The sequence below is a fragment of the Pelodiscus sinensis genome, chromosome 3, assembly GCF_052426305.1.
Source record: "Pelodiscus sinensis isolate ZL-2025 chromosome 3, ASM5242630v1, whole genome shotgun sequence".
Taxonomy (NCBI): Eukaryota; Metazoa; Chordata; order Testudines; family Trionychidae; genus Pelodiscus; species Pelodiscus sinensis.
This window is the reverse complement of record NC_143054.1, coordinates 96,820,819-96,841,460: the sequence shown is the minus strand read 5'-3', so window position 1 is coordinate 96,841,460 and position 20,642 is coordinate 96,820,819. Positions and strand designations below refer to the sequence as shown.

The 20,642-nt window shown below is 48.5% G+C and overlaps 1 protein-coding gene across 1 annotated transcript in view; it reads left to right on the top strand.

The window, feature by feature from the left end:
- Positions 1–7,247: 7,247 nt before the first annotated feature.
- Positions 7,248–20,642, top strand: part of LOC102447636 (MFS-type transporter SLC18B1) — a 45,884-nt gene continuing 32,489 nt past the window's right edge. The window contains exons 1-3 of the mRNA XM_089777158.1: positions 7,248–7,321; positions 8,946–9,144; positions 14,477–14,572. Of these exons, the coding sequence (XP_089633284.1) occupies positions 7,248–7,321; positions 8,946–9,144; positions 14,477–14,572 (369 nt within the window). The remainder of the gene's footprint in view (positions 7,322–8,945; positions 9,145–14,476; positions 14,573–20,642) is intronic.

Here is a 20,642-nt window from a genome sequence, read left to right as displayed (position 1 = left end):
CCTAAGTTGCTGCTGACATAACATGGAGACAGCATGCTAGAGCAGTCCCTGCCGGCAGGGCACCTGGGCTCCCCATGAACACAGGCTGCTCTGGATGCCCACACAGTGCTTGCCTGAGGTGTGCCCCAGCTCCTTATGGACAGAGGCTTCTGCAACACCAGAGCAGCTCCTGCCTGAGGGGCACCTGCGTTTGCCACAGATAGAGGCTATTCCAATTGAGAGCAGCCCCTGTCCACAGTGGGCCCCCTGCATGGCTGGAGCAGCTGCCTTCCCATGGCAGGTGGGGAGCTGCTCCAGCCCCCACATGTTAATGGTTAACCAGAACGGGTAAGCATTACTCATTTACCAGTTAACCGGTTAACCTTTCACATCCCTAATCACCACAAATTTTTCTCCTGTCAATGTAGCTCTAATTCTGGTGACTCTGGGGTGGAGGGCTTGGACAAACTTGGTGCACAGATCCAGAAACGTGGTCTTTTGCTTCTGAAAGTTCTGAAGCCGTTGCTCATCATCACAAATCTGCATTCTGATGTGACCTCATCAACCAGTGCTTGTTTCTTGGCCACCAAGCGGCAATCCATCATGTAGAGCTGATCTGGGAGTGCCAGCAGCAACCTGCCATTTTTATTTGCCATGTGTATCTGCACCCAGTCATTGTCATCAAATTTCTCTTCCTCTTCAGACATCTGGTTATAGTCATACTTGAAATTTTGCAAATACAGGAGACTTGTGTATACTGTATCAGCAACAATTACTTGTATTGTCATAAGTTCTGCAGACCAGATGCTTCTGGTATGGGGCTGTGAGAATTTAAAATACACAAAAATTATGTAATGAAACAAGAAAATGTGTTGAAGAAAATGGCTTTATGGGAACGTGATCCCTATTCCTCAGAAATACATGAGTGAATCACTAGAATCCCCCAAATACAGGACTATGTAGCACTTTAAAGACTAACAAGATGGTTTATTGTGAAAATGTCTCACCAGGCATAACCCAGGATGAGGGTACCGGACACATTGGGATATATATCTGTGGTGCACTGTATTTTCCATAGATGCCAGAGCTTTTGGTGATTACATGGAGTGCCGTCACAAGGAGCCAAGAGTGCATACTCCCAAGCAATATGCAAATGTCATAGGCAGTACACCGCTGTAACTTACATCAATGTAACTTTGTACGGTAGATATAGCCTTAGTTTTCTACCTGTAAAACAAGGATAATAAAGCTACTTCACAGAAATGCTGAAATGATTAATTAAGGTTTATAAAGTGCTAACATTCACAAAAATGCACTCCAAAATCCGTAACAACTGGACAATACGTTGACTCTCATATTCCCAGCTTATTTTGACTAATGACTCTTGACAGCATTTTTTAAAATGTTACTAACTATGCATAGACCTGAGGACAAGTGGAAGATTCCCTTTATATATAAAATGGATCTATATGGAGTCCAACGAAACATCATATTTCAGAAAAACTTTCCTAAAACATTTGTGGCTGGTCCTGTTTACAGAGGTGTGAGTCCAGCAGACAGAAGTCAATTATGTCTCTTGATGGAAGGGCCAAAAATGTCACAGGCCTATACAAATATACAGTAACAGAGTGAGGAATGTATACTCCCATGGGGCTCGTCTACACTGGCCCCTTTTCCGGAAGGGGCATGTTAATTTCAGCTATCGTAGTAGGGAAATCCGCAGGGGATTTAAATATCCCCCGCGGCATTTAAATAAAAATGTCCGCCGCTTTTTTCCGGCTTTTAGAAAAGCCGGAAAAGAGCGTCTACACTGGCCCCGATCCTCCGGAAAAAGCGCCCTTTTCCGGAGGCTCTTATTCCTACTTTGAAGTGCATTTTGGAGTGCATTTTGGAGTGCATCTATGGAATAAGAGCCTCCGGAAAAGGGCGCTTTTTCCGGAGGATCGGGGCCAGTGTAGACGCTCTTTTCCGGCTTTTCTAAAAGCCGGAAAAAAGCGGCGGACATTTTTATTTAAATGCCGCGGGGGATATTTAAATCCCCCGCGGATTTCCCTACTACGATAGCTGAAATTAACATGCCCCTTCTGGAAAAGGGGCCAGTGTAGACGTAGCCATAGTGTTCTGATATGGTCCCATTTATTATTCTTATTGTGTTTGCATGTAGTGGACAAAAAATTAAAAATGAATGCAGACTATCAACAATGAAGTGGGTAAAATCTTATTATGGGTTAAGTTAAAACCTCATTAATTGATGTGAATACTCCTTTCAGTTAACACAACAATAAAGACTATCCCTCACCTAAGATAGAAGGAGTATGTTATCCTGTCCAAGAGCTTTTACTGAGTATTGTTTGGGGTAAAAAAGAGAGAAATTGTCACAATGCATAGGACCTAAGAAAGCCAAATGACCAGCCAGAGAGAGGGAGCTGCTGAAAGTGTGGTGTCTGACCTGTGAAGAAACCTGGGGAGACATTTTGTGGTCAGGGTGAAGGCTGAAAAAAGTTCTCTTGGTACCATGAGCAATGAAGCTGTTTCCTGCTGTTTGCTTCCTACTGTGTTCAGAGACACGGGACTTTGTACATTCTTTGAAAACAAACAAAACCCCATCAAGGAACTACTTGACTATAGAATCATAAAATATTAGAACTGGAAGGGACCTCGAGAGATCATCAAGTCCAGTCCCCTTCCCCCACAGCAGGACCAAGCACTGTCTAGATCATCCCTGAAAGATGTCTATCCAACCTGCTTTTCAATATGTCCAGTGATGGAGTTTCTACAACCTCCCTAGGCAATTTATTCCAGTGTTTAACCACCCTGACAGGCAGGAAGTTTTTCCTAAGTTTTGCTGCAATTTAAGCCCATTGCTTCTTGTCCTATCATGAAAGGCCAAGGAGAACATTTTTTCTCTTTCGTCCTTGTAACATCCTTTTAGATACTTCAGATTTCTCCAATCACAAATTTATTCTCCTAATTTGAAAAAAAACCTACTAATTTGGGGTAGTCACCAAGGTAAAAAGGAATGACCAAATTTATAAAGAGCCTGGGGCACCAGGGCATGAGTTTGACATACCATGTGATTTGGATCCTGAACAGAGGGTGACTTGAAAAATAACTGAGGGCTTGATATTAGCAGGAAAGCACTTTTATGGTTTGTTTTTCATCCTGTTAGGCATAAAAACAAACCATGTTTGTGGTTATTAATCATGTCACATGTTAGTGTCAAGTGCCAATTTCAAAATGACAATTTTTTAATATTTGTATTGTAACTATTTTGATCATGTCTATTGTTAAACATAACAAAGAGTCCATTCAATAGTTCTGTGAATCCAATTTTTCTATAACAGTACACGCTTCACTATAGATCCTTTCTTATTGTACTATTCTTCAGTTGCTAACTGCCAACAGGCTTTTGTGTTCTCTCAGTCAACTGTGGGGTTTCCCCCTTTGTGTTGCTGGGCTCCTCGTGGTCAAGCTCCAACATTTCACACTCTAAATTAATGCTTCTTTTGAACCACTTTTCCCTCTGGTCCACTCATACCCATAATAATCTCCCCACCCCCTCCCAGTGGAGTAAAGCAAATGAACCTCATACTACTCCTGTCTACACTCACAGGGCACAAAGAAGCCTCAGTTGTGGCTGTTAAACTGACCTTTAAGGCTTTAGCCTCCTCTAGGTCCTATGCAGAATTTAAAATGGAGGGCATGCCTTGAAAACAAGAGTAAGGGGACCCAATCCACCTTTCCTTTCCCAAATGGCCAAAACTCCCTCTGGCAGCCAAAGCTATTCCCCGGAAGCAGGGAGCTTCAAAGCATGCTTGCTTTTCATTTGAGCACATACTCCTATTGCCAGTCTCTTGATCCTCTCCCTCTATGCTGATCCCATGTCAAGTTCCCCAGCTACATGTCCCTTTGACCTGGGACACAACCCCCTAGCACCACAGAAATAAGGTTTATCGCATCAGCTGATAGTACCACATGGATCTACTGATCTGTGCATAGTGACTTCTGCATCAGTCTCTACACACAAACTCAAATCCCATCCCATCCAGAGGACTTATGGGTATAGCAAAGCCTCCTTTATCCCCATTATCTTAGGCTATGTCTACACTGGCGCAATCTTGCACCAGAGCTATGCAAATGAGACTAAGCGTGGAATATCGCCGAGCCTCATTTGCATATCCAATGAGCTGCCATTTTGCGGAAGGGGCTTTTGCGCAAGAAGGAGCTGTCTCCACTGCCCCTTCTTGCGCAAGAAAAACCCTCTTGTGCAATGCTGTTACACTGATTATTTTCAGGAATAACAGCATTGCACAAGAGGGTTTTTCTTGCGCAAGAAAGGGCAGTGGAGACAGCTCCTTCTTGCGCAAAACCCCCTTCCGCAAAAATGGCGGCTCATTAGATATGCAAATGTGGCTCGGCTATATTCCACACTTAGCCTCATTTGCATAGCTCTGGCACAAGATTGCACCAGTGTAGAAATCACCTTAGAGTGCAGCCATATTGGCAGGAGGAGGAGGTAAGAACTCTCACTCTCTTTCTTTCTTTAGCCCAGAGAGACTGAGAACAGAGACTTTTGTTCTGGACTTTTAAGATTTTGGCATTCTGAACCTTATTTCTGACATAAGGGCCTTTAAAGAGGTTTCCAATCTCTCCATCCATAGGGCTTAATTAAAAGGGGGACCTAGTTCTGTTAATTAGTGTGCTTGGTTTCTCATTACACTGATCTGAGCAAGCACACTTGTTGACACACAGATAGAATAGTATAGGGTGAGGTATATCTGCAGTAGCATATCTGGCCAAGAGGGAGAGCATGAAAAGTTTCCATCTCAATGTGCAGTGAATGACAATAACAGAAAAAAGTACACAAATGAACAAGAGGGAAAAAATAAGACTTTCTTGGAACTTTGTAAAATTTAAAGCTTTCACTTTCTATAGGTTAGAGTTTCCTTTTAAGTTGAGAGAACTAACCATACACAGAAAACGTAATAACATCCAACATGCATCCCTAACTACCCATCCTCTATGCCCAGATTTCTGTTTTCTTTGGATGTCTTCCAAAATTATTCCTAACTCCCTTGCTCCTCAACAAGAGGACAGCTGGTACCCTAATTGTGTCTTCACCTGATCAGAATAAGTTAGGAATGCTTCTCAATATACACCTGGAAACATTTGGGAGAATGGGCAGCATGTGTAGATAGCGGCAGATTTAGGGCAGGGTGAGCAGGGCCCTGCGAAATTTCGCTGCCCAGGGCTCCGCGGCACTGCCCTGGGTCCCGCAGCACTCTCATCCGCCCCTGTGTGTAGACTCTATTTGGCAACACCTCAGGAAGAAAAATCCAAAGCTTCTGCCTGAACCTTAACCAAGAAAAGTCTGAATTGCTTTTTTTCATCTCCAAGGCATGCTGAGCCTAATGATGACAATGTAAATCTCAATGTTAACTGTTTCAATGCTGATCAAAACATACAGAAAACAAATTTACAAATTCTACTAGAAATAAGTTGGCATCATGAATGGTTGAAGCATGAGTTATAGACAGTACCATATTGTACCACCATAGTACCACCATAATGAGATCCAGTGACTGGCAGCCCAAGCAAACAGTTGCATCCTGTCTTTACAAGGAGGGTAGTTAATTATTGGACAATTTACATGGCGATGCAGTGAGTTCTCCATTCCTCCAAATCTTTAAATTGAAAACTAGCTCTCTTTGTCAAACATAGCTCAAACAGAAGTTGTGTTCTTGATATAGAAATTATTGATTAAGGTTCCGTGGCCCATATTATGCAGGAAGTAAGACTAGATGATCATCATAGACTTTGTCCTAATTCTATGAATTTTGTGTGACGGTCACTCCTACTTTGCTCCATGCTGGCTTGTCTCAGGTTTGGAAGACTGAATGACAGAAGAAATAAAGAACATTTTTCTTGGATTTTATTCCAGTTGTAACCAGGGGCGGATATAGGGCAGGGTGAACGGGACTGCTGCCCTGGGCCCCGCGCTTCAGAAAGCCCCGCGCATGCACCGTGGCGCCGCTGCGCATGCGCAGTGGCAAAGGGGGGGCCCTGCAGAATTATGCTGCCCGGGGCCCCGCAAAACAGTCATCTGGCAGCAGCCAAGGGGCCGGGTTCAATATCTAAGGGTTCCTTTTCATCCATATTACACAGAACCAGCTCGAGCTCCCACCCAGTAGCCTGGGAATTTCACATACCCTGGGGTGCCTCTGAGAGGCAATGCTTCCCCACTCGCAAACACAGAGTCTGAGCGTAGAAAAGAAACTTTTAATGAAAGAGGGAGAGAAGTCACATGGCATTAGCTTGGGAAAATACCACAACCAGAGTTCATACCCCCCACAAGTAACCATCCCAGCTCAAATGGATTGAGCAATGTCCTTTGCCTCTCAGTCTCACTAGTCCAACAATGTAAGGATCCCATTCACACACACAGACTTTCTCCGTATCCCGCTTCAAATGCCCCACTTACAGCTCTGTCCAGTCAGTGCGGACCCAGACACATCACCCTGATGACTCCACTCATTGGGCCTGAGGCAATGCCACCTTTGTGCTGCTCCTGTGGTCCATTTGCTCCTGCCAGCTGCCCCGCTGGCCGCCTGCTGCTGCTGCTACCAGCTGCCCGCTGGTCGCTCCCACCAGCTGTCCTGCTGGCCGCCTACTTCTGCTAGCTTCCCTGCTGGCTGCTGGGTCTGGCTCCAGGGCAGATTAGTGATTTCAGCTCTTAGCCACCATCTAGGCTAGCCAAAAGATTCCAGCTTCTACTGGAATAACGAAGAGATTCCTTATGAAATCTGCTTTAGGTCTATCCTTAGAACAGGGGGGAAAGAAGACAGGTTGAACCAGTATTACGGTTCTTGCTGGCTGAAGTCTCCCCTCCCCCATCTCTTCCACTTAAATCTGGCCTGATGGAGGATCAATTGATAGAATGGAATGTGAAGTATTGTAACTAATTTGGCTGTTGTGGGGTCACAAATCAAGCTACCCCTAAATGTAGGAATTGTAAAATATGACACCAGTGCTTGCAGGAGAGACACCATCATTGTAAAGGGTCTCAGATGAACAAGCCTCCCCCTTGGATTTACTTAACCACACTCTGGATTCCTTCCCCACTCCAGCATGAGCTGTACTTACATGTCAACAGTTGATTATCTTGCAGGGCTTAACAATTTGAGTGAGCATACCACACCCAGGGCTGCTTTTCCCTTCCAGCTGGCTGTATTACAAGCAGTCGTTCAGATCCTGCTTACACAGTGATCATGTGTAATATTGTGCCTGTTGCTGTGATGCTCACTTCTCAGATGTTCCTTGTAACCCGTCACAAATTCTCAGGGTAGAAAAAGGACAAATGCTGATAGGCAGATTAAGCAAATATGGTGAAGCAGCACGTGCCTGTCAGTGACAAACTGGGAGGGAATCAATGGTGGTGGTGTCAGGCAGCCGCTCTCTATGCGGCTAATGATCAGGTGTAGAGTGGGCTGAGAATACTTGCTAACAACATCTGAAGCTCCTGTTCTAAATCTAGTCTTTGTCGTGGAATGAGGACGTGATCTCTTCCCTGTGCAAAACCAGCATTGACAGAGGGACATCAGCATCTGGAGAAGTTACCTTGGGCTTCAGTGTCCAGGATTCCCTGCTATGGGCAGCCGGGAAGCAAAGACCCAGGACACTTTGCAGGTCCATGGAGGGGGTAAGAGAGTTTTTCTTTCAGATCCTGCTCTTCTTAGTCTTTTGTGTTGCGGGTCTCCCCAGATCTGCCAGGTAATTGGGTGACTACTTCACCCAAGCACTGGATGCTTCTTAGATTCCCAGTTGACTTCTTTGGTTTTGGTTAGTGGTTTACATTTGCTTATGGTGGAATCTGATTTTTTTGGAGTAACTGCAACTTTGGTGGAAGAGGACACATTTTGTCTGCACTTCTCCCTCCCCTACCTTTGTTGTTTTTGTAACTAAATTTTGCACATCAGAAAGACTCAGCACTGCTAAGATCACTTTCTGGCTTTTTTTTGCCATTCATGTTCATATCTCTCTCACTTTTGAAATTGACTCGTATCGTTCCATTCTGGGGTAAGTGGCTTTTTGTTTCTTTGGGAAGGCGAGCTGAAGGGACCAGGAGCTTTTTGTCTATTTAGTAAAGGCTATGAAGAGATGAACTCGAAAGGATCTTGCTGGCCTTATTCTTAAGCTAATAGCATCCTTAGTCAAATAATGGAAAACCTTACTAGTGGGGCCTAAAGACAGTCTTGTTAAATAACTAACCTAATGCACCTTGGAAAAAGATTTTCTGGGAACTGTCTTCTGGCCTCAAACTTACTCTAGAATGCAGAATGATAGGAATACTTAAGACATTCACATGGAGGAGTGGAGGAAAAAAAACAGTAAATGTTTTAAATACTATATTTTGCAAAGCTTCTTTTGAAGGTTGCCAAGAGCTGGCAGATGACCTGCAGGTGTCTTTCTTTATTAGTAAGCTGGTTGTTTCTCCATCTCTGGGCTGTAAAACAAAAGGTATGGGACAGAATAAGTACAGCTTTTTTAAAACCACACTTAATTATCATAATACCGTGTAGACAAAAGACTACAACGTTATATACTAGAAGTTGTCAGTTTACTTAAAGATACCCTGGGCCCTAATTAGGCAGATTGTGGGCAGTTCTCACTCCTACAAGTAGTCCAATAGCTGAGTGAGTAAAGGTGACAGTGTCCAATCCTTTTGTTCTTGAAGTTGCAAACTTCAGCTGGTCTGGAAAGACATTGGGACTCTCAGCCTCTTGCACCCAGAGTCCCTTTAGCTTCTATTTGTATCCTCAGCTTGCAGGATCGAGGAGGAAGCTTCACTTGTAAAATGATACAGGAATACATGCAGAAGAAAATGATAGGTTTAAGTAACCTTTTCCTGAACCATAAGCTTAGGTCACTAATTCCAAATTCCTAGAGGGCTCATCTCTTGTAAATAGACAGCTTGCAATTTGTGTCCCAGTTTATCAGAACCTAATACAAATATTTTTAATTCAAGAAAATGGCAGACCAGAAGTTCCCGCTGAAGAGTCGAGAAGGCTTACCAGAGATCAGCTCTTCACAATGGCAGCAACAGCTTGTTTGAACTTCAGTTCAATGAGTTGCTATTCAATCTTGGGACCCTTTTTTCCAAGAGAGGTAAATCAGCTTAGCAAACTATTCTTCAAATTGCCTGTATAGTATGTAGATTTCTATTTTTTTTAAATAAGTAACTTTAAATGTTCTAATTATATTTTTTGTACATGGTGGCATCAGTCATAGAGTGTACATGTAAGTTCAGGCCCCTATTGTGCTAGGTGCTGTAAGAGAGAGTTCTTGTCCCAATGCATCTACAGCCTATTTTAGATGAGGCAGCCAAACTTTGAAGTGATTTGCCAAAGGTCACATAGAAGGTCTGTAGGAGAACAAAGAACAAAACCCAAGTCTCTTGGGGTATGTCTACACTACAAAGTTAAATCGAACTAACAGCCGTTAGTTCGAATTAACTTTCATAGGCGCTACACAGGCAAATCGCTAGTTCGAACTTAATTCGAACTAGCGGAGCGCTTAATTCGAACTAGGTAAACCTCATTCTACGAGGACTAACGCCTAGTTCGAATTAAGTAGTTCGAATTAAGGGCTGTGTAGCCACTTAATTCGATCTACAGGCAGTCCCTGACTTACGGCGGATCCACACTTACGAACGGGGCTTTTCTCGCCCCAGAGCTCACGGGCGGCGGGTCGCCACCCGTGACTTCCGGGGCGAGAAAAGCTTCTCCTGGTCTCCCTGGTCTGCTGGGGGGTCAAGCAAAGCCGCTGGACCCCCCCCCCAGCAGACCAGGGACACCCGAGCAAAGCCGCCGCCTGGGCGGCTTTGCTCCCGGGAAACGAGTAAAGCCGCCCAGGCAGCGGCTTTGGTCGGGTGTCCTTGGTCTGCTGGGGGGGTCCAGCGGCTTTGCTGGACCCCCCCAGCAGACTAGGGGAACAGGAGCAAAGCCGCGGAGCACGCCCGCAGCGGGACAGCCCAAGCGCGCCCGGGCTGTCCTACTGCGGGCGTGCTCCAAGGCTTTGCTCCCTGGCTCCCTTCAGACCAGGGAGACAGAGAGCAAAGCCTTGGAGCACGGCCACAGGGGGACAGCTCAAGCACGCCCGGGCTGTCCCGCTGCGGGCGTGCTCCACGGCTTTGCTCTCCGTCTCCCTGGTCTGCAGGGAGATGGAGAGCAAAGCCGCGGAGCACGCCCGCAGCGGGACAGCCCAGGCGCGCTTGAGCTGTCCCCCTGCAGGCGTGCTCCAAGGCTTTGCTCCCCGTCTCCCAGCAGACCAGGGAGATGGGGAGCAAAGCCTCGGAGCACGCCAGCAGTGGGACAGCCGCGGCGCGCCTGGACTGTCCCGCTGCCCGCATGCTCTGCGGCTTTGCTCCGGGTCTCCCAGGTCAGCAGACCAGGGAGACGGAGCAAAGCCGTGGAGGACTTGGGCGGTCCCGCCACCCCCGTCTCCCTGGTCTTCTGGGAGGAGGGGTGCAGCTAGTGCCTCCCCCCCCCCCAGCAGACCAGGCTTTTCTTGCCTACCCGCGAGTAGCTGGGGGCTGCCGGGTTGGTCCCGCAACGCTGCTCCGGACCAATCGGGCAGCACCCCAGCTGCTCTGCCCCAGGCGTCCTGATTCAGCCACTACTGGTCAGTTTCAGCCTAGGGACGCCTAGGGCAGAGCAGCTGGGGTGCTGCTGGGTTGCTCCAGTAGCGCGGCTCCTCCGCGCTACTGGAGCAACCCAGCAGCACCCCAGCTGCTCTGCCCCAGGCGTCCCCAAGTCAGCCGCTGCTGAAACTGATCAGCGGCTGACTACAGGAAGCCCGAGGCAGAGTTGGTCAGCCCCAGGCTTCCTGGAATCAGCCGCTGATCAGTTTCAGCAGCAGTTGACTTGGGGACGCCTGGGTTTCTTAAGTTGAATCTGTATGTAAGTCAGACCTGGCATCCAGATTCAGCCGCGGTTGAAACTGATCAGTTTCAGCAGCGGCTGACGCCAGTTCCGACTTACATACAGATTCAACTTAAGAACAAACCTACAGTCCCTATCTTGTACGTAACCCGGGGACTGCCTGTACTGGGAGGCTAGCCCTCCCCAGCTTTCCCTGGTGGCCACTCTGGGAACCACCAGGGAAACTCGTCTGCTCCCCTCCCGGCCCTGGAGCCGTTAAAGGGGCACGGTCTGGCTACGGTGCCCGTGCCAGGTGCAAGCCTGCCAGCACCCAGCCAGCAGACCCTGCACCTGGCACGGCACGAACCAGCCACCCGCTGCCACCCAGCCCTCTGCCTTTTCCCGGGACAAGGCTGGTGGCCTGCCCAGGTCCGCAAGAGGCGGGCGCCCACCTGGTCTAGTGCGGAGATCGTAACTTCATCCACGACCTCCGCACTAGGCACAGGAAAGTGGCCGTCTAGGGCAGGATAGCTGCCAGCCTGGCCACCCAGGAGCAGGTTTGCATGAAAATCAGGGTGGTCAACTGAGACCCCCGACCCTGAGCCCTGAGCTTAGAATGGCCGTACTGGGTCAGACCAAAGTCCATCTAGCCCAGTAGCCTGTCTGCCGACAGCGGCCAACAATAGGGACTCTGGAGGGGATGGACCGAAGACAATAACCAAGCCATTTGTCTCATGCCAGCCATCTCCAGTCTGCCACAAACAGAGACCAAGGACACCATTTCTGTCCCCTGGCTAATACCACTCAATGGACCCAACCTCCATGAATTTATCTAACTTCTCTTTAAACTCTGTTCTAGTTCTAGCCTTCACAGCCTCCTGCAGCAAGGGGTTCCACAGGTTGACTATTTGCTTTGTGAAGAAGAACTTTCTGTTATTAGTTTGAAGCCTGCTACCCATTCATTTCATCTGGTGTCCTCTAGTCCTTCTATTATGGGAACTAATAAGAATTTTTCTTTATGCATCCTCTCCACACCACTCGTGATTTTATAGACCTCTATCATATCCCCTCTCAGCCTGAGAACTGTCTGTCTGGGATGGGGGTCGGGTCCCTTTAAGCACAGTCCTCCGCTAGCCTGAGGCAGAAGCTCCACGCTCTAAGTCCTAATCTGATGCCCTGCCGGCACTGCTTCCGGCCATCCTTAACCCCGGTTCAGGGTCCACTCAATGTGGACATGCTAGTTCAAATTAGCAAAATGCTAATTCGAACTAGTTTTTAGGTCTAGATGCGTTAGTTCGAATTAGCTTAGTTCAAATTAGTGTAGACATACCCTTGACTACCATTCTAGTGCTCTATCCCTTGACCACTCCACTCCCCTCACTTCTTCCACTGCCTAACCCAGGGGTGGCCAAACTTTTTTCAACGAGGGCCAGATTTGATGAAGTGAACATGCGTGAGGGCCGGCCATTTTGCCTGACATTCTTTGAACCATTAAAATTAAATGCAAATTAACTATTTTATGCAAAGTTTATTGCAAACAGCATACTTTTCATTTCGTCACATGGATGACAAATCTAAACAGGTGTTAAATCACTCTGCCTTTCATATCTGAAGGCCAGATGAAAAAAAAAATCCAGGAAGCTGAAATATATGTCAGGAACATTGTAAAGTACATTACATATTATTGGTAATAAAGGTTGTCTGTCAACTTTTAAGTTCAAAAAATATGAACAGGAACATAACACCAAGTATACATGTTGTGTCCAAATATATTTATAACTGATTTAGACCAACTGACATTAACTGAGATTTTACAATGTATTCATCTTAATACATATGGATTCGTTGGGGGCCATAAAAGATAGATATTGCCAAATTACCTGGGGGGCCGTATTAAACCAGAACACGGGCCGCAATTGGCCCGCGGGCCGGACTTTGGACATGCCTGGCCTAACCCATCCACTTATGACTTCCCTCTCAGTCTTCCCCAGGCTAAAGTTTGGTGGGCTGGCACATAGCAAAGGTAGTTTTCCTATCACTTTAAATTGCGCAGACTTTGTGTGCAAGTTAAGAAAAATGAATGTAGAGCTCTATGCCACTTCAGAATGATCTTTTTATCAGAGCAAATTCATTGTCAGAGAGAGCAGGAGGAATGTCCTGGTCTGTTGGCCAGATCATCCCCACTTGGGGCAATATCTACAGGAGAGGGCTAAAGATTTTTCTCCTTGAACATTCCATTGTTTCACCCATCTATTTCATGGAATGATCGTCAAGGCTTGCCCCCGAAATGTTGCATAGCCACCATGATGTGAGACTAGTTCTCTGTGCAGAGGCCTTTTACCTCTGTTCCAGTGTTGGAACCACCCTCTGATTTCCCCACACACACATCCACCCCCGCACTGCGGCCCCAGTGGAAAAGAAAGGTAGAGTGACAGAATGCATTGGCTCTTCCCAGATAATTTCTGTAAGGTCACTGGACAGATGTTGTCATCTTTCTCCTGCCCAGTTCACACACCCTTTCCTGCAAGCATTTCAAATTTGCAGGGTGTACTCTGTGACATTCTGGGATGTGAGGTAGGTGAACTATGCTGGGGAGACAGCAGATTCTGTGCATACAAGACAATGGATGTGGCCCCTCTCTGCAAGGGCCTACTAGCTGACCTGTTGTAGGCAAGGCCAACTCGACCAATATGCAGCCATGTAGGTGCCATGAAATTAGGGGCATCAAATTGGGAATTGTGGTGCCCATGCAGCTGCATGATGTGTATGCTATCGCAATGGCTCTGGAGGCCAGCCCCAACCCCTGGCTAGTCCATCCTGCACCCAGAAGAGTTTTCCCTAGGGGGATGCAGGGTCTAGGACATCCATGCCCCTGCTCCACCATGCCCTGTGTCTTCCTACCCCGCTCTGCACTGCCCCCATTTCACTCTTTTCCCCATGCCTCCTTCCCTGAGCGACATGCCTAGGTTATTAGCAGGAGGCCTGGCCATGGCGGCAGGGGGTCAGGCCCTGCCCTGCACTCACCAGCAGTGGCAAGGGGGAAGTAGAGTGCCTGGCTCCAGCCTGCTCCACACCACTGTCTCCCTAGTGCATCGCTTTGCTTCTTAACACCACCGGTGAGTGGGTGTGTGGGGCGGTTCCTCCTCTCCCCAAAATGCTCTTTCCTGACTGAGCTGGGGGAGTGGAACATGCAGGGGCCAGTTGCTTAGCTTCCTACTGCTTCCAGTGAGTGCAGGTGTGGGCCCAACCCCTGCTGTCTCCTGCCCTGCTCTTGCCCCGCACAGCTCCTGCCCCTGCAGCCCTGAGCACAGCACCTTCCACCTACCTGAAGAGGGGGCAGCCCCCGGAGAGAGCTGCCTGGGGCGCCAAAAATTCTAGGGATGGACTTGTCTGCAGACTTACTGCTGAATCTCCCACTCTTCTTTCGAAGTATTTGCCAGAATGGTCATAAAGCATTTAAAGAAGAGTAAAGATATGAGACTTGATTAGGAAGCATTTTAACCCAATGCTAACATTTTTCTTAGTGTACAATGGTCTCTCTCTCTCTCTCTTTTTTCTTTCTTTGTTTCCTTTCACAGGCAGAGAAAAAGGGAGCCAGTGATACAGTTGTTGGACTTGTTTTTGGATGCTTTGCTGTATCCTATTTCTTGACTTCTTTAATATTAGGCAATTATGTAAGTATTTTTGTAGTTTTCAGTACTGACTTAATTATGGAACAGAACCTAACAACCTCACACAGGGTATGTCTAGACTACATGGCTCCGTCGACGGAGCCATGTAGATTTGTTTTTTTGGCAAAGGCAAATGAAGCCGCGATTTAAATGATCGCGGCTTCATTTAAATTTACATGGCTGCTGCGCTGTGCCGACAAACAGCTGATCAGCTGTTTGTCCGCTCAGTGCGCTAGTCTGGATGCTCCCCTGCCAACATAAAAGCCCTTTGTCGGCAGCCCCGGTAAACCTCATCCCACAAGGAATAACGGGGCTGCTGACAAAGGGCTTTGATGTCGGCAGGGGAGTATCCAGACTAGCACGCTGAGCGGACAAACAGCTGATCAGCTGTTTGTCGGCTCAGCGCGGCAGCCATGTAAATTTAAATGAAGCTGCGATCATTGAAATCATGGCTTCATTTGCCTTTGCCTACAACCCTAATCTACATGGCTCCATCCATGGAGACACAGCCTCAGAGCCTGGCCCAGGTTAAATATGTAAGTTTGCTCTGTTAAGCAAGATAAAAGATACAGGTGTTTAGTGGTTAGGGAAAATTAATTACGGGCATTCTGAGATTCACTCCATCTAGAAAACATATTTAGTTTGTCTTCCTATTTTCCAGTTACTTTTACAGGCATCTGTGCTCCTCCTTTCAGGAAGAGCCTGGACACTTGTAAATTCAACTAGAAACAAGGAAGATGTCCAGCAGCATGAGACCATGCTGCTGTGCTGACCATCAGCAAGTGCTCCACAGACTACAGTAGAGAAGCTGCTGTTTGAACAGAAGACAGGTTTCTCTCTGACTGAACATTCCGTCTCTGGTTAGAACTGATAGTTTTTTGTGGGATTCTCACAGGCAGACCATCAAAGAGGAAAGGCCAAAATTATGGCCAGACCATGCTGTGATCAGAAAGAAAGTAGATATAAAAACTTTTTTGATGTCTTTTTTTAATTGCAATTTTGCTTGTGTATTCACTAATAGCATTCAAAGATTTGAGTAACACTTTTTTTAATCAACTCCCTTTTTGGCCTTTGCTGAAGCAATTGCTATCTGACCAGCCAGTGGGGATAAGAGCATAAACATGGCCATACTGGGTCAGACCAAAGGTCTGTCTAGCCCAGTATCCTGTCTGCTGACAGTGGCCAATACCAGATGTCCCAGAGAGAAGGATCACAAAAGGTAATCCTCATGTGGTCCCTCCCCTGTCACCCACCTCCAGAGAAACAAAGGCTAGGGCCACCATTCCTACCTATCCTGGCTAATAGCCATTGTTGGACCTAACCTCCATGAATCTATCTAGCTCTTTTTTGATCCCTGTTAAGTTCTAGCCTTCACCGCATCTTCTGGCAAGGAGTTCCACAGGGTGACCGTGCGCTGAGTGAAGAAAAACTTATTTTTGTTTGTTTTAAACCTATGGAACTAAACCATGCAAGAAAACATTTTTAGAATTAGAAAATGTCTTCTAGGTTCCTACCCTAACTTAAAAGTGGCTATCAAATAGTGTAGTGTAGATGCTGCTTTAAGGCTCTAGCTACACTTTTGTAGTGTTAAAAATAATTTTTTTTGTCTTTTGCCGTCTCGTGGGGGGAAAAATATTAAAATCTTTTCAAGGAAGGCTGAATTAGACCTTTAGGCTACATCTACACTGCAGGTTTCTTGCGCAATAAGACTTTTGCACAAGAGTTTTTGTGCAAGAACTTTTTGCACAAGAACACGTCCACACCTCAAAGCGCATTGCTAAAGTGATGTGCTTTTGTGCAAGAGAATGTCCACACTGCATGGATGCTCTTGCGCAAGAAAGCTCTCACAGAATGGCCATCAGAGCACCTGTGCTTTTTATGATAGGGGTTTCTTGCGCAAGAAACCCCTCTGGAGTGTCCACACTTGCCTTTGTGTGCAATAGCTGTTGCGGAAAAGGGAGTTATGCCTCATAGAAGGAGGTTTACCTACACCGGCAAAAGCCCTCTATTCTGCTGTTTTACTGCTAGTTTACTTGTGCATTTGATGTGTGAACGCTCTTCAGGTTTTTGCGCAAAAACGGTGGGTTTTGTGAAAAACCTTGCAGTGTAGACATAGCCTTAGTGTTTCCAGTGGAACAATCCCTTTTCTGTCTACAAGAAAAGAATAAACCCCTTATAACACACCTTTAATCTAAAGAGGAAAAAGGGGGCATCCAGTTTTTTTTTTCTCTGCATTACTAATATATTTACACTGCTGCATTAGTGTTCCTCCTGGACAGCTCTAATTTTACCCTATTTCTTGCTACGTTTCATCACGCTACATCAGGGTGGGCAATAAAATGGAGGCAGTTTACCAGAGTTAGCTCTTGGTGGGCCGCGGCCACTGCACCTCCAGAGGTATGGGTGATCCTGCGAAGGTGCAGGTAAATATGGTGACATGGGGGCCATCAAGGTTAATGCTGGCAGACCAGATCTGGCCTGCGGGCCAGTATTTGCCTACCCCTGCTCTACATCCTCCTTTCTCTGTTCAGCTATCTCCCCCATGTAAATTAGACCCTACCAGGTGTTTTCACACCGAGCTGAATATATTCCTCTTGCTGAGCCAGAAGGCTGCCTCACAGCTAGCTTTGGCTGGAGTTGTAGTCTTTATGTGTCTTGGCAGTAGATAAGAGTACGTATGACTTCTCACCTGCCAGGTAAGCAGGTGGGGACTATGGAGCAACTGAGTGGCCTTCAAGGAAGCTCTGTTCTGTGAAACACACAATTTCATTTCTAATTGAAGAGACCTGTGGATAGCCTGTAGCAGTGATTGGCCATCCCAGAAATTCACTGACACAGGAAAAATCCTGGCTTCAGTGAAAGATGCTACCATACAGGCACTGTTTCTCAAGCCCCAAACAATCCAAAAAAATTGGCATATGCCCTCATGCTGGGGTAGGCTGTAGAATGCAATTAGAAGCCCCACAGAGTTGTATTATTGACCTGGCTGTCAGCAGGGTCTCTAGCTGTCCATTTCCTAGTTGGTAGAGTCTGTAGAGAAAGCAGGCCTTGCTGTCCAATCTATGACAGTTGTGAGAATGAGAGAAGTAAAGTGTGTTTTCTGCCTCAGAGGTGGTCACTAGCTTCTTTTAAGCCAGAGGCACCGGGAGCAAAGCAGCAGCGGCGGCGGCGGGGTGCCGCGCCTCCGCCGCTGCTGCCGCTTTGCTCCTGGTGCCTCTGGTCTGCTGGGGACCGCCTCCCCAGCTTTGCTCCAGGTGTCCCTGGTCTGCTGGACACAGTCCCCAGCAGACCAGGGGCACCCGGAGCAGCTTTTCTCACCCCGGAGGTCGAGGTGGCGGGACCGCTGTGCTTTGGGCAGTCCCGCTGCCTGCGAGCTCCAGGGCGAGAAAGCCCCATTCGTAAGTGCGGATCCAACATAAGTCGGATCCGAGTAACTCGGGCACTGCCTGTACTTGCTTTCCCACTCATCCTTGTTACCTCTGTGTCAGAGGCAGCAAGGTGGGGTGTGTGTGGGGGGGAGGGAGCAACAACCAATGTTGGAGGAAGCCAGCTTAAAAGCCTCAGAGGCGTGGGACTCCGCCACCACTGCCGCTTTGCTCCCGGTGCCTCTGGTCTGCTGGGGACTGTCTCCAGCAGACCAGGGACACCTGGAGCAAAGCCGGGAGGCAGAGGGGTCCCGCGCCTCTGAGGCCTTGCCAGAGCAAAGCCTCAGAGGCGTGGCCCCCCTCCGCCGCTGCGGCTTTGCTCCCCGTGTCCCTGGTCTGCTGGGGGGGGGGGCGCAGCTAGTGCCCCCCCCCCCCAGCAGACCAGGGAGACGTGGAACAAAGCCCCCGGCCTGTGGTAGAGCAGGTGAGGTGCTGCCGGTTGGTCCCGCAGCACCGCTCCTTGGCGCTACTGGACCAACCCGGCAGCACCCCAGCTGCTCTGCCCCAGGAGTCCTGATTCAGCCGCTGAATTAAACACACCTTTAATCTAAAGAGGAAAAAGGGGGCATCCAGTTTTTTTTTTCTCTGCATTACTAATATATTTACACTGCTGCATTAGTGTTCCTCCTGGACAGCTCTAATTTTACCCTATTTCTTGCTACGTTTCATCACGCTACATCAGGGTGGGCAATAAAATGGAGGCAGTTTACCAGAGTTAGCTCTTGGTGGGCCGCGGCCACTGCACCTCCAGAGGTATGGGTGATCCTGCGAAGGTGCAGGTAAATATGGTGACATGGGGGCCATCAAGGTTAATGCTGGCAGACCAGATCTGGCCTGCGGGCCAGTATTTGCCTACCCCTGCTCTACATCCTCCTTTCTCTGTTCAGCTATCTCCCCCATGTAAATTAGACCCTACCAGGTGTTTTCACACCGAGCTGAATATATTCCTCTTGCTGAGCCAGAAGGCTGCCTCACAGCTAGCTTTGGCTGGAGTTGTAGTCTTTATGTGTCTTGGCAGTAGATAAGAGTACGTATGACTTCTCACCTGCCAGGTAAGCAGGTGGGGACTATGGAGCAACTGAGTGGCCTTCAAGGAAGCTCTGTTCTGTGAAACACACAATTTCATTTCTAATTGAAGAGACCTGTGGATAGCCTGTAGCAGTGATTGGCCATCCCAGAAATTCACTGACACAGGAAAAATCCTGGCTTCAGTGAAAGATGCTACCATACAGGCACTGTTTCTCAAGCCCCAAACAATCCAAAAAAATTGGCATATGCCCTCATGCTGGGGTAGGCTGTAGAATGCAATTAGAAGCCCCACAGAGTTGTATTATTGACCTGGCTGTCAGCAGGGTCTCTAGCTGTCCATTTCCTAGTTGGTAGAGTCTGTAGAGAAAGCAGGCCTTGCTGTCCAATCTATGACAGTTGTGAGAATGAGAGAAGTAAAGTGTGTTTTCTGCCTCAGAGGTGGTCACTAGCTTCTTTTAAGCCAGAGGCACCGGGAGCAAAGCAGCAGCGGCGGCGGCAGGGTGCCGCGCCTCCGCCGCTGCTGCCGCTTTGCTCCTGGTGCCTCTGGTCTGCTGGGGACCGCCTCCCCAGCTTTGCTCCAGGTGTCCCTGGTCTGCTGGACACAGTCCCCAGCAGACCAGGGGCACCCGGAGCAGCTTTTCTCACCCCGGAGGTCGAGGTGGCGGGACCGCTGTGCTTTGGGCAGTCCCGCTGCCTGCGAGCTCCAGGGCGAGAAAGCCCCATTCGTAAGTGCGGATCCAACATAAGTCGGATCCGAGTAACTCGGGCACTGCCTGTACTTGCTTTCCCACTCATCCTTGTTACCTCTGTGTCAGAGGCAGCAAGGTGGGGTGTGTGTGGGGGGGAGGGAGCAACAACCAATGTTGGAGGAAGCCAGCTTAAAAGCCTCAGAGGCGTGGGACTCCGCCACCACTGCCGCTTTGCTCCCGGTGCCTCTGGTCTGCTGGGGACTGTCTCCAGCAGACCAGGGACACCTGGAGCAAAGCCGGGAGGCAGAGGGGTCCCGCGCCTCTGAGGCCTTGCCAGAGCAAAGCCTCAGAGGCGTGGCCCCCCTCCGCCGCTGCGGCTTTGCTCCCCGTGTCCCTGGTCTGCTGGGGGGGGGGCGCAGCTAGTGCCCCCCCCCCAGCAGACCAGGGAGACGTGGAACAAAGCCCCCGGCCTGTGGTAGAGCAGGTGAGGTGCTGCCGGTTGGTCCCGCAGCACCGCTCCTTGGCGCTACTGGACCAACCCGGCAGCACCCCAGCTGCTCTGCCCCAGGAGTCCTGATTCAGCCGCTGCTGATCAGTTTCAGCAGCGGCTGAATCAGGACACCTGGGGCAGAGCACCTGGGGTGCTGCTGGGTTGGTCCAGTAGCGCCGAGGAGCGGCGGCGCTACTGGACCAACCGGCAGCACCCCAGCTGCTCTGCCCCGGGCATCCCCAAGTCAGCCGCTGCTGAAACTGACCAGTGGCTGACTACAGGAAGCCCCTACCCCGGGGCTTCCTGGAGTCAGCTGCTGATCAGTTTCAGCAGCAGCTGACTTGGGCATGCCTGGGGTTCTAAAGTTGAATCTGTATGTAAGTCAGATCTGGCGTCCAGATTCAGCCGCTGCTGAAACTGATCAGTTTCAGCAGCGGCTG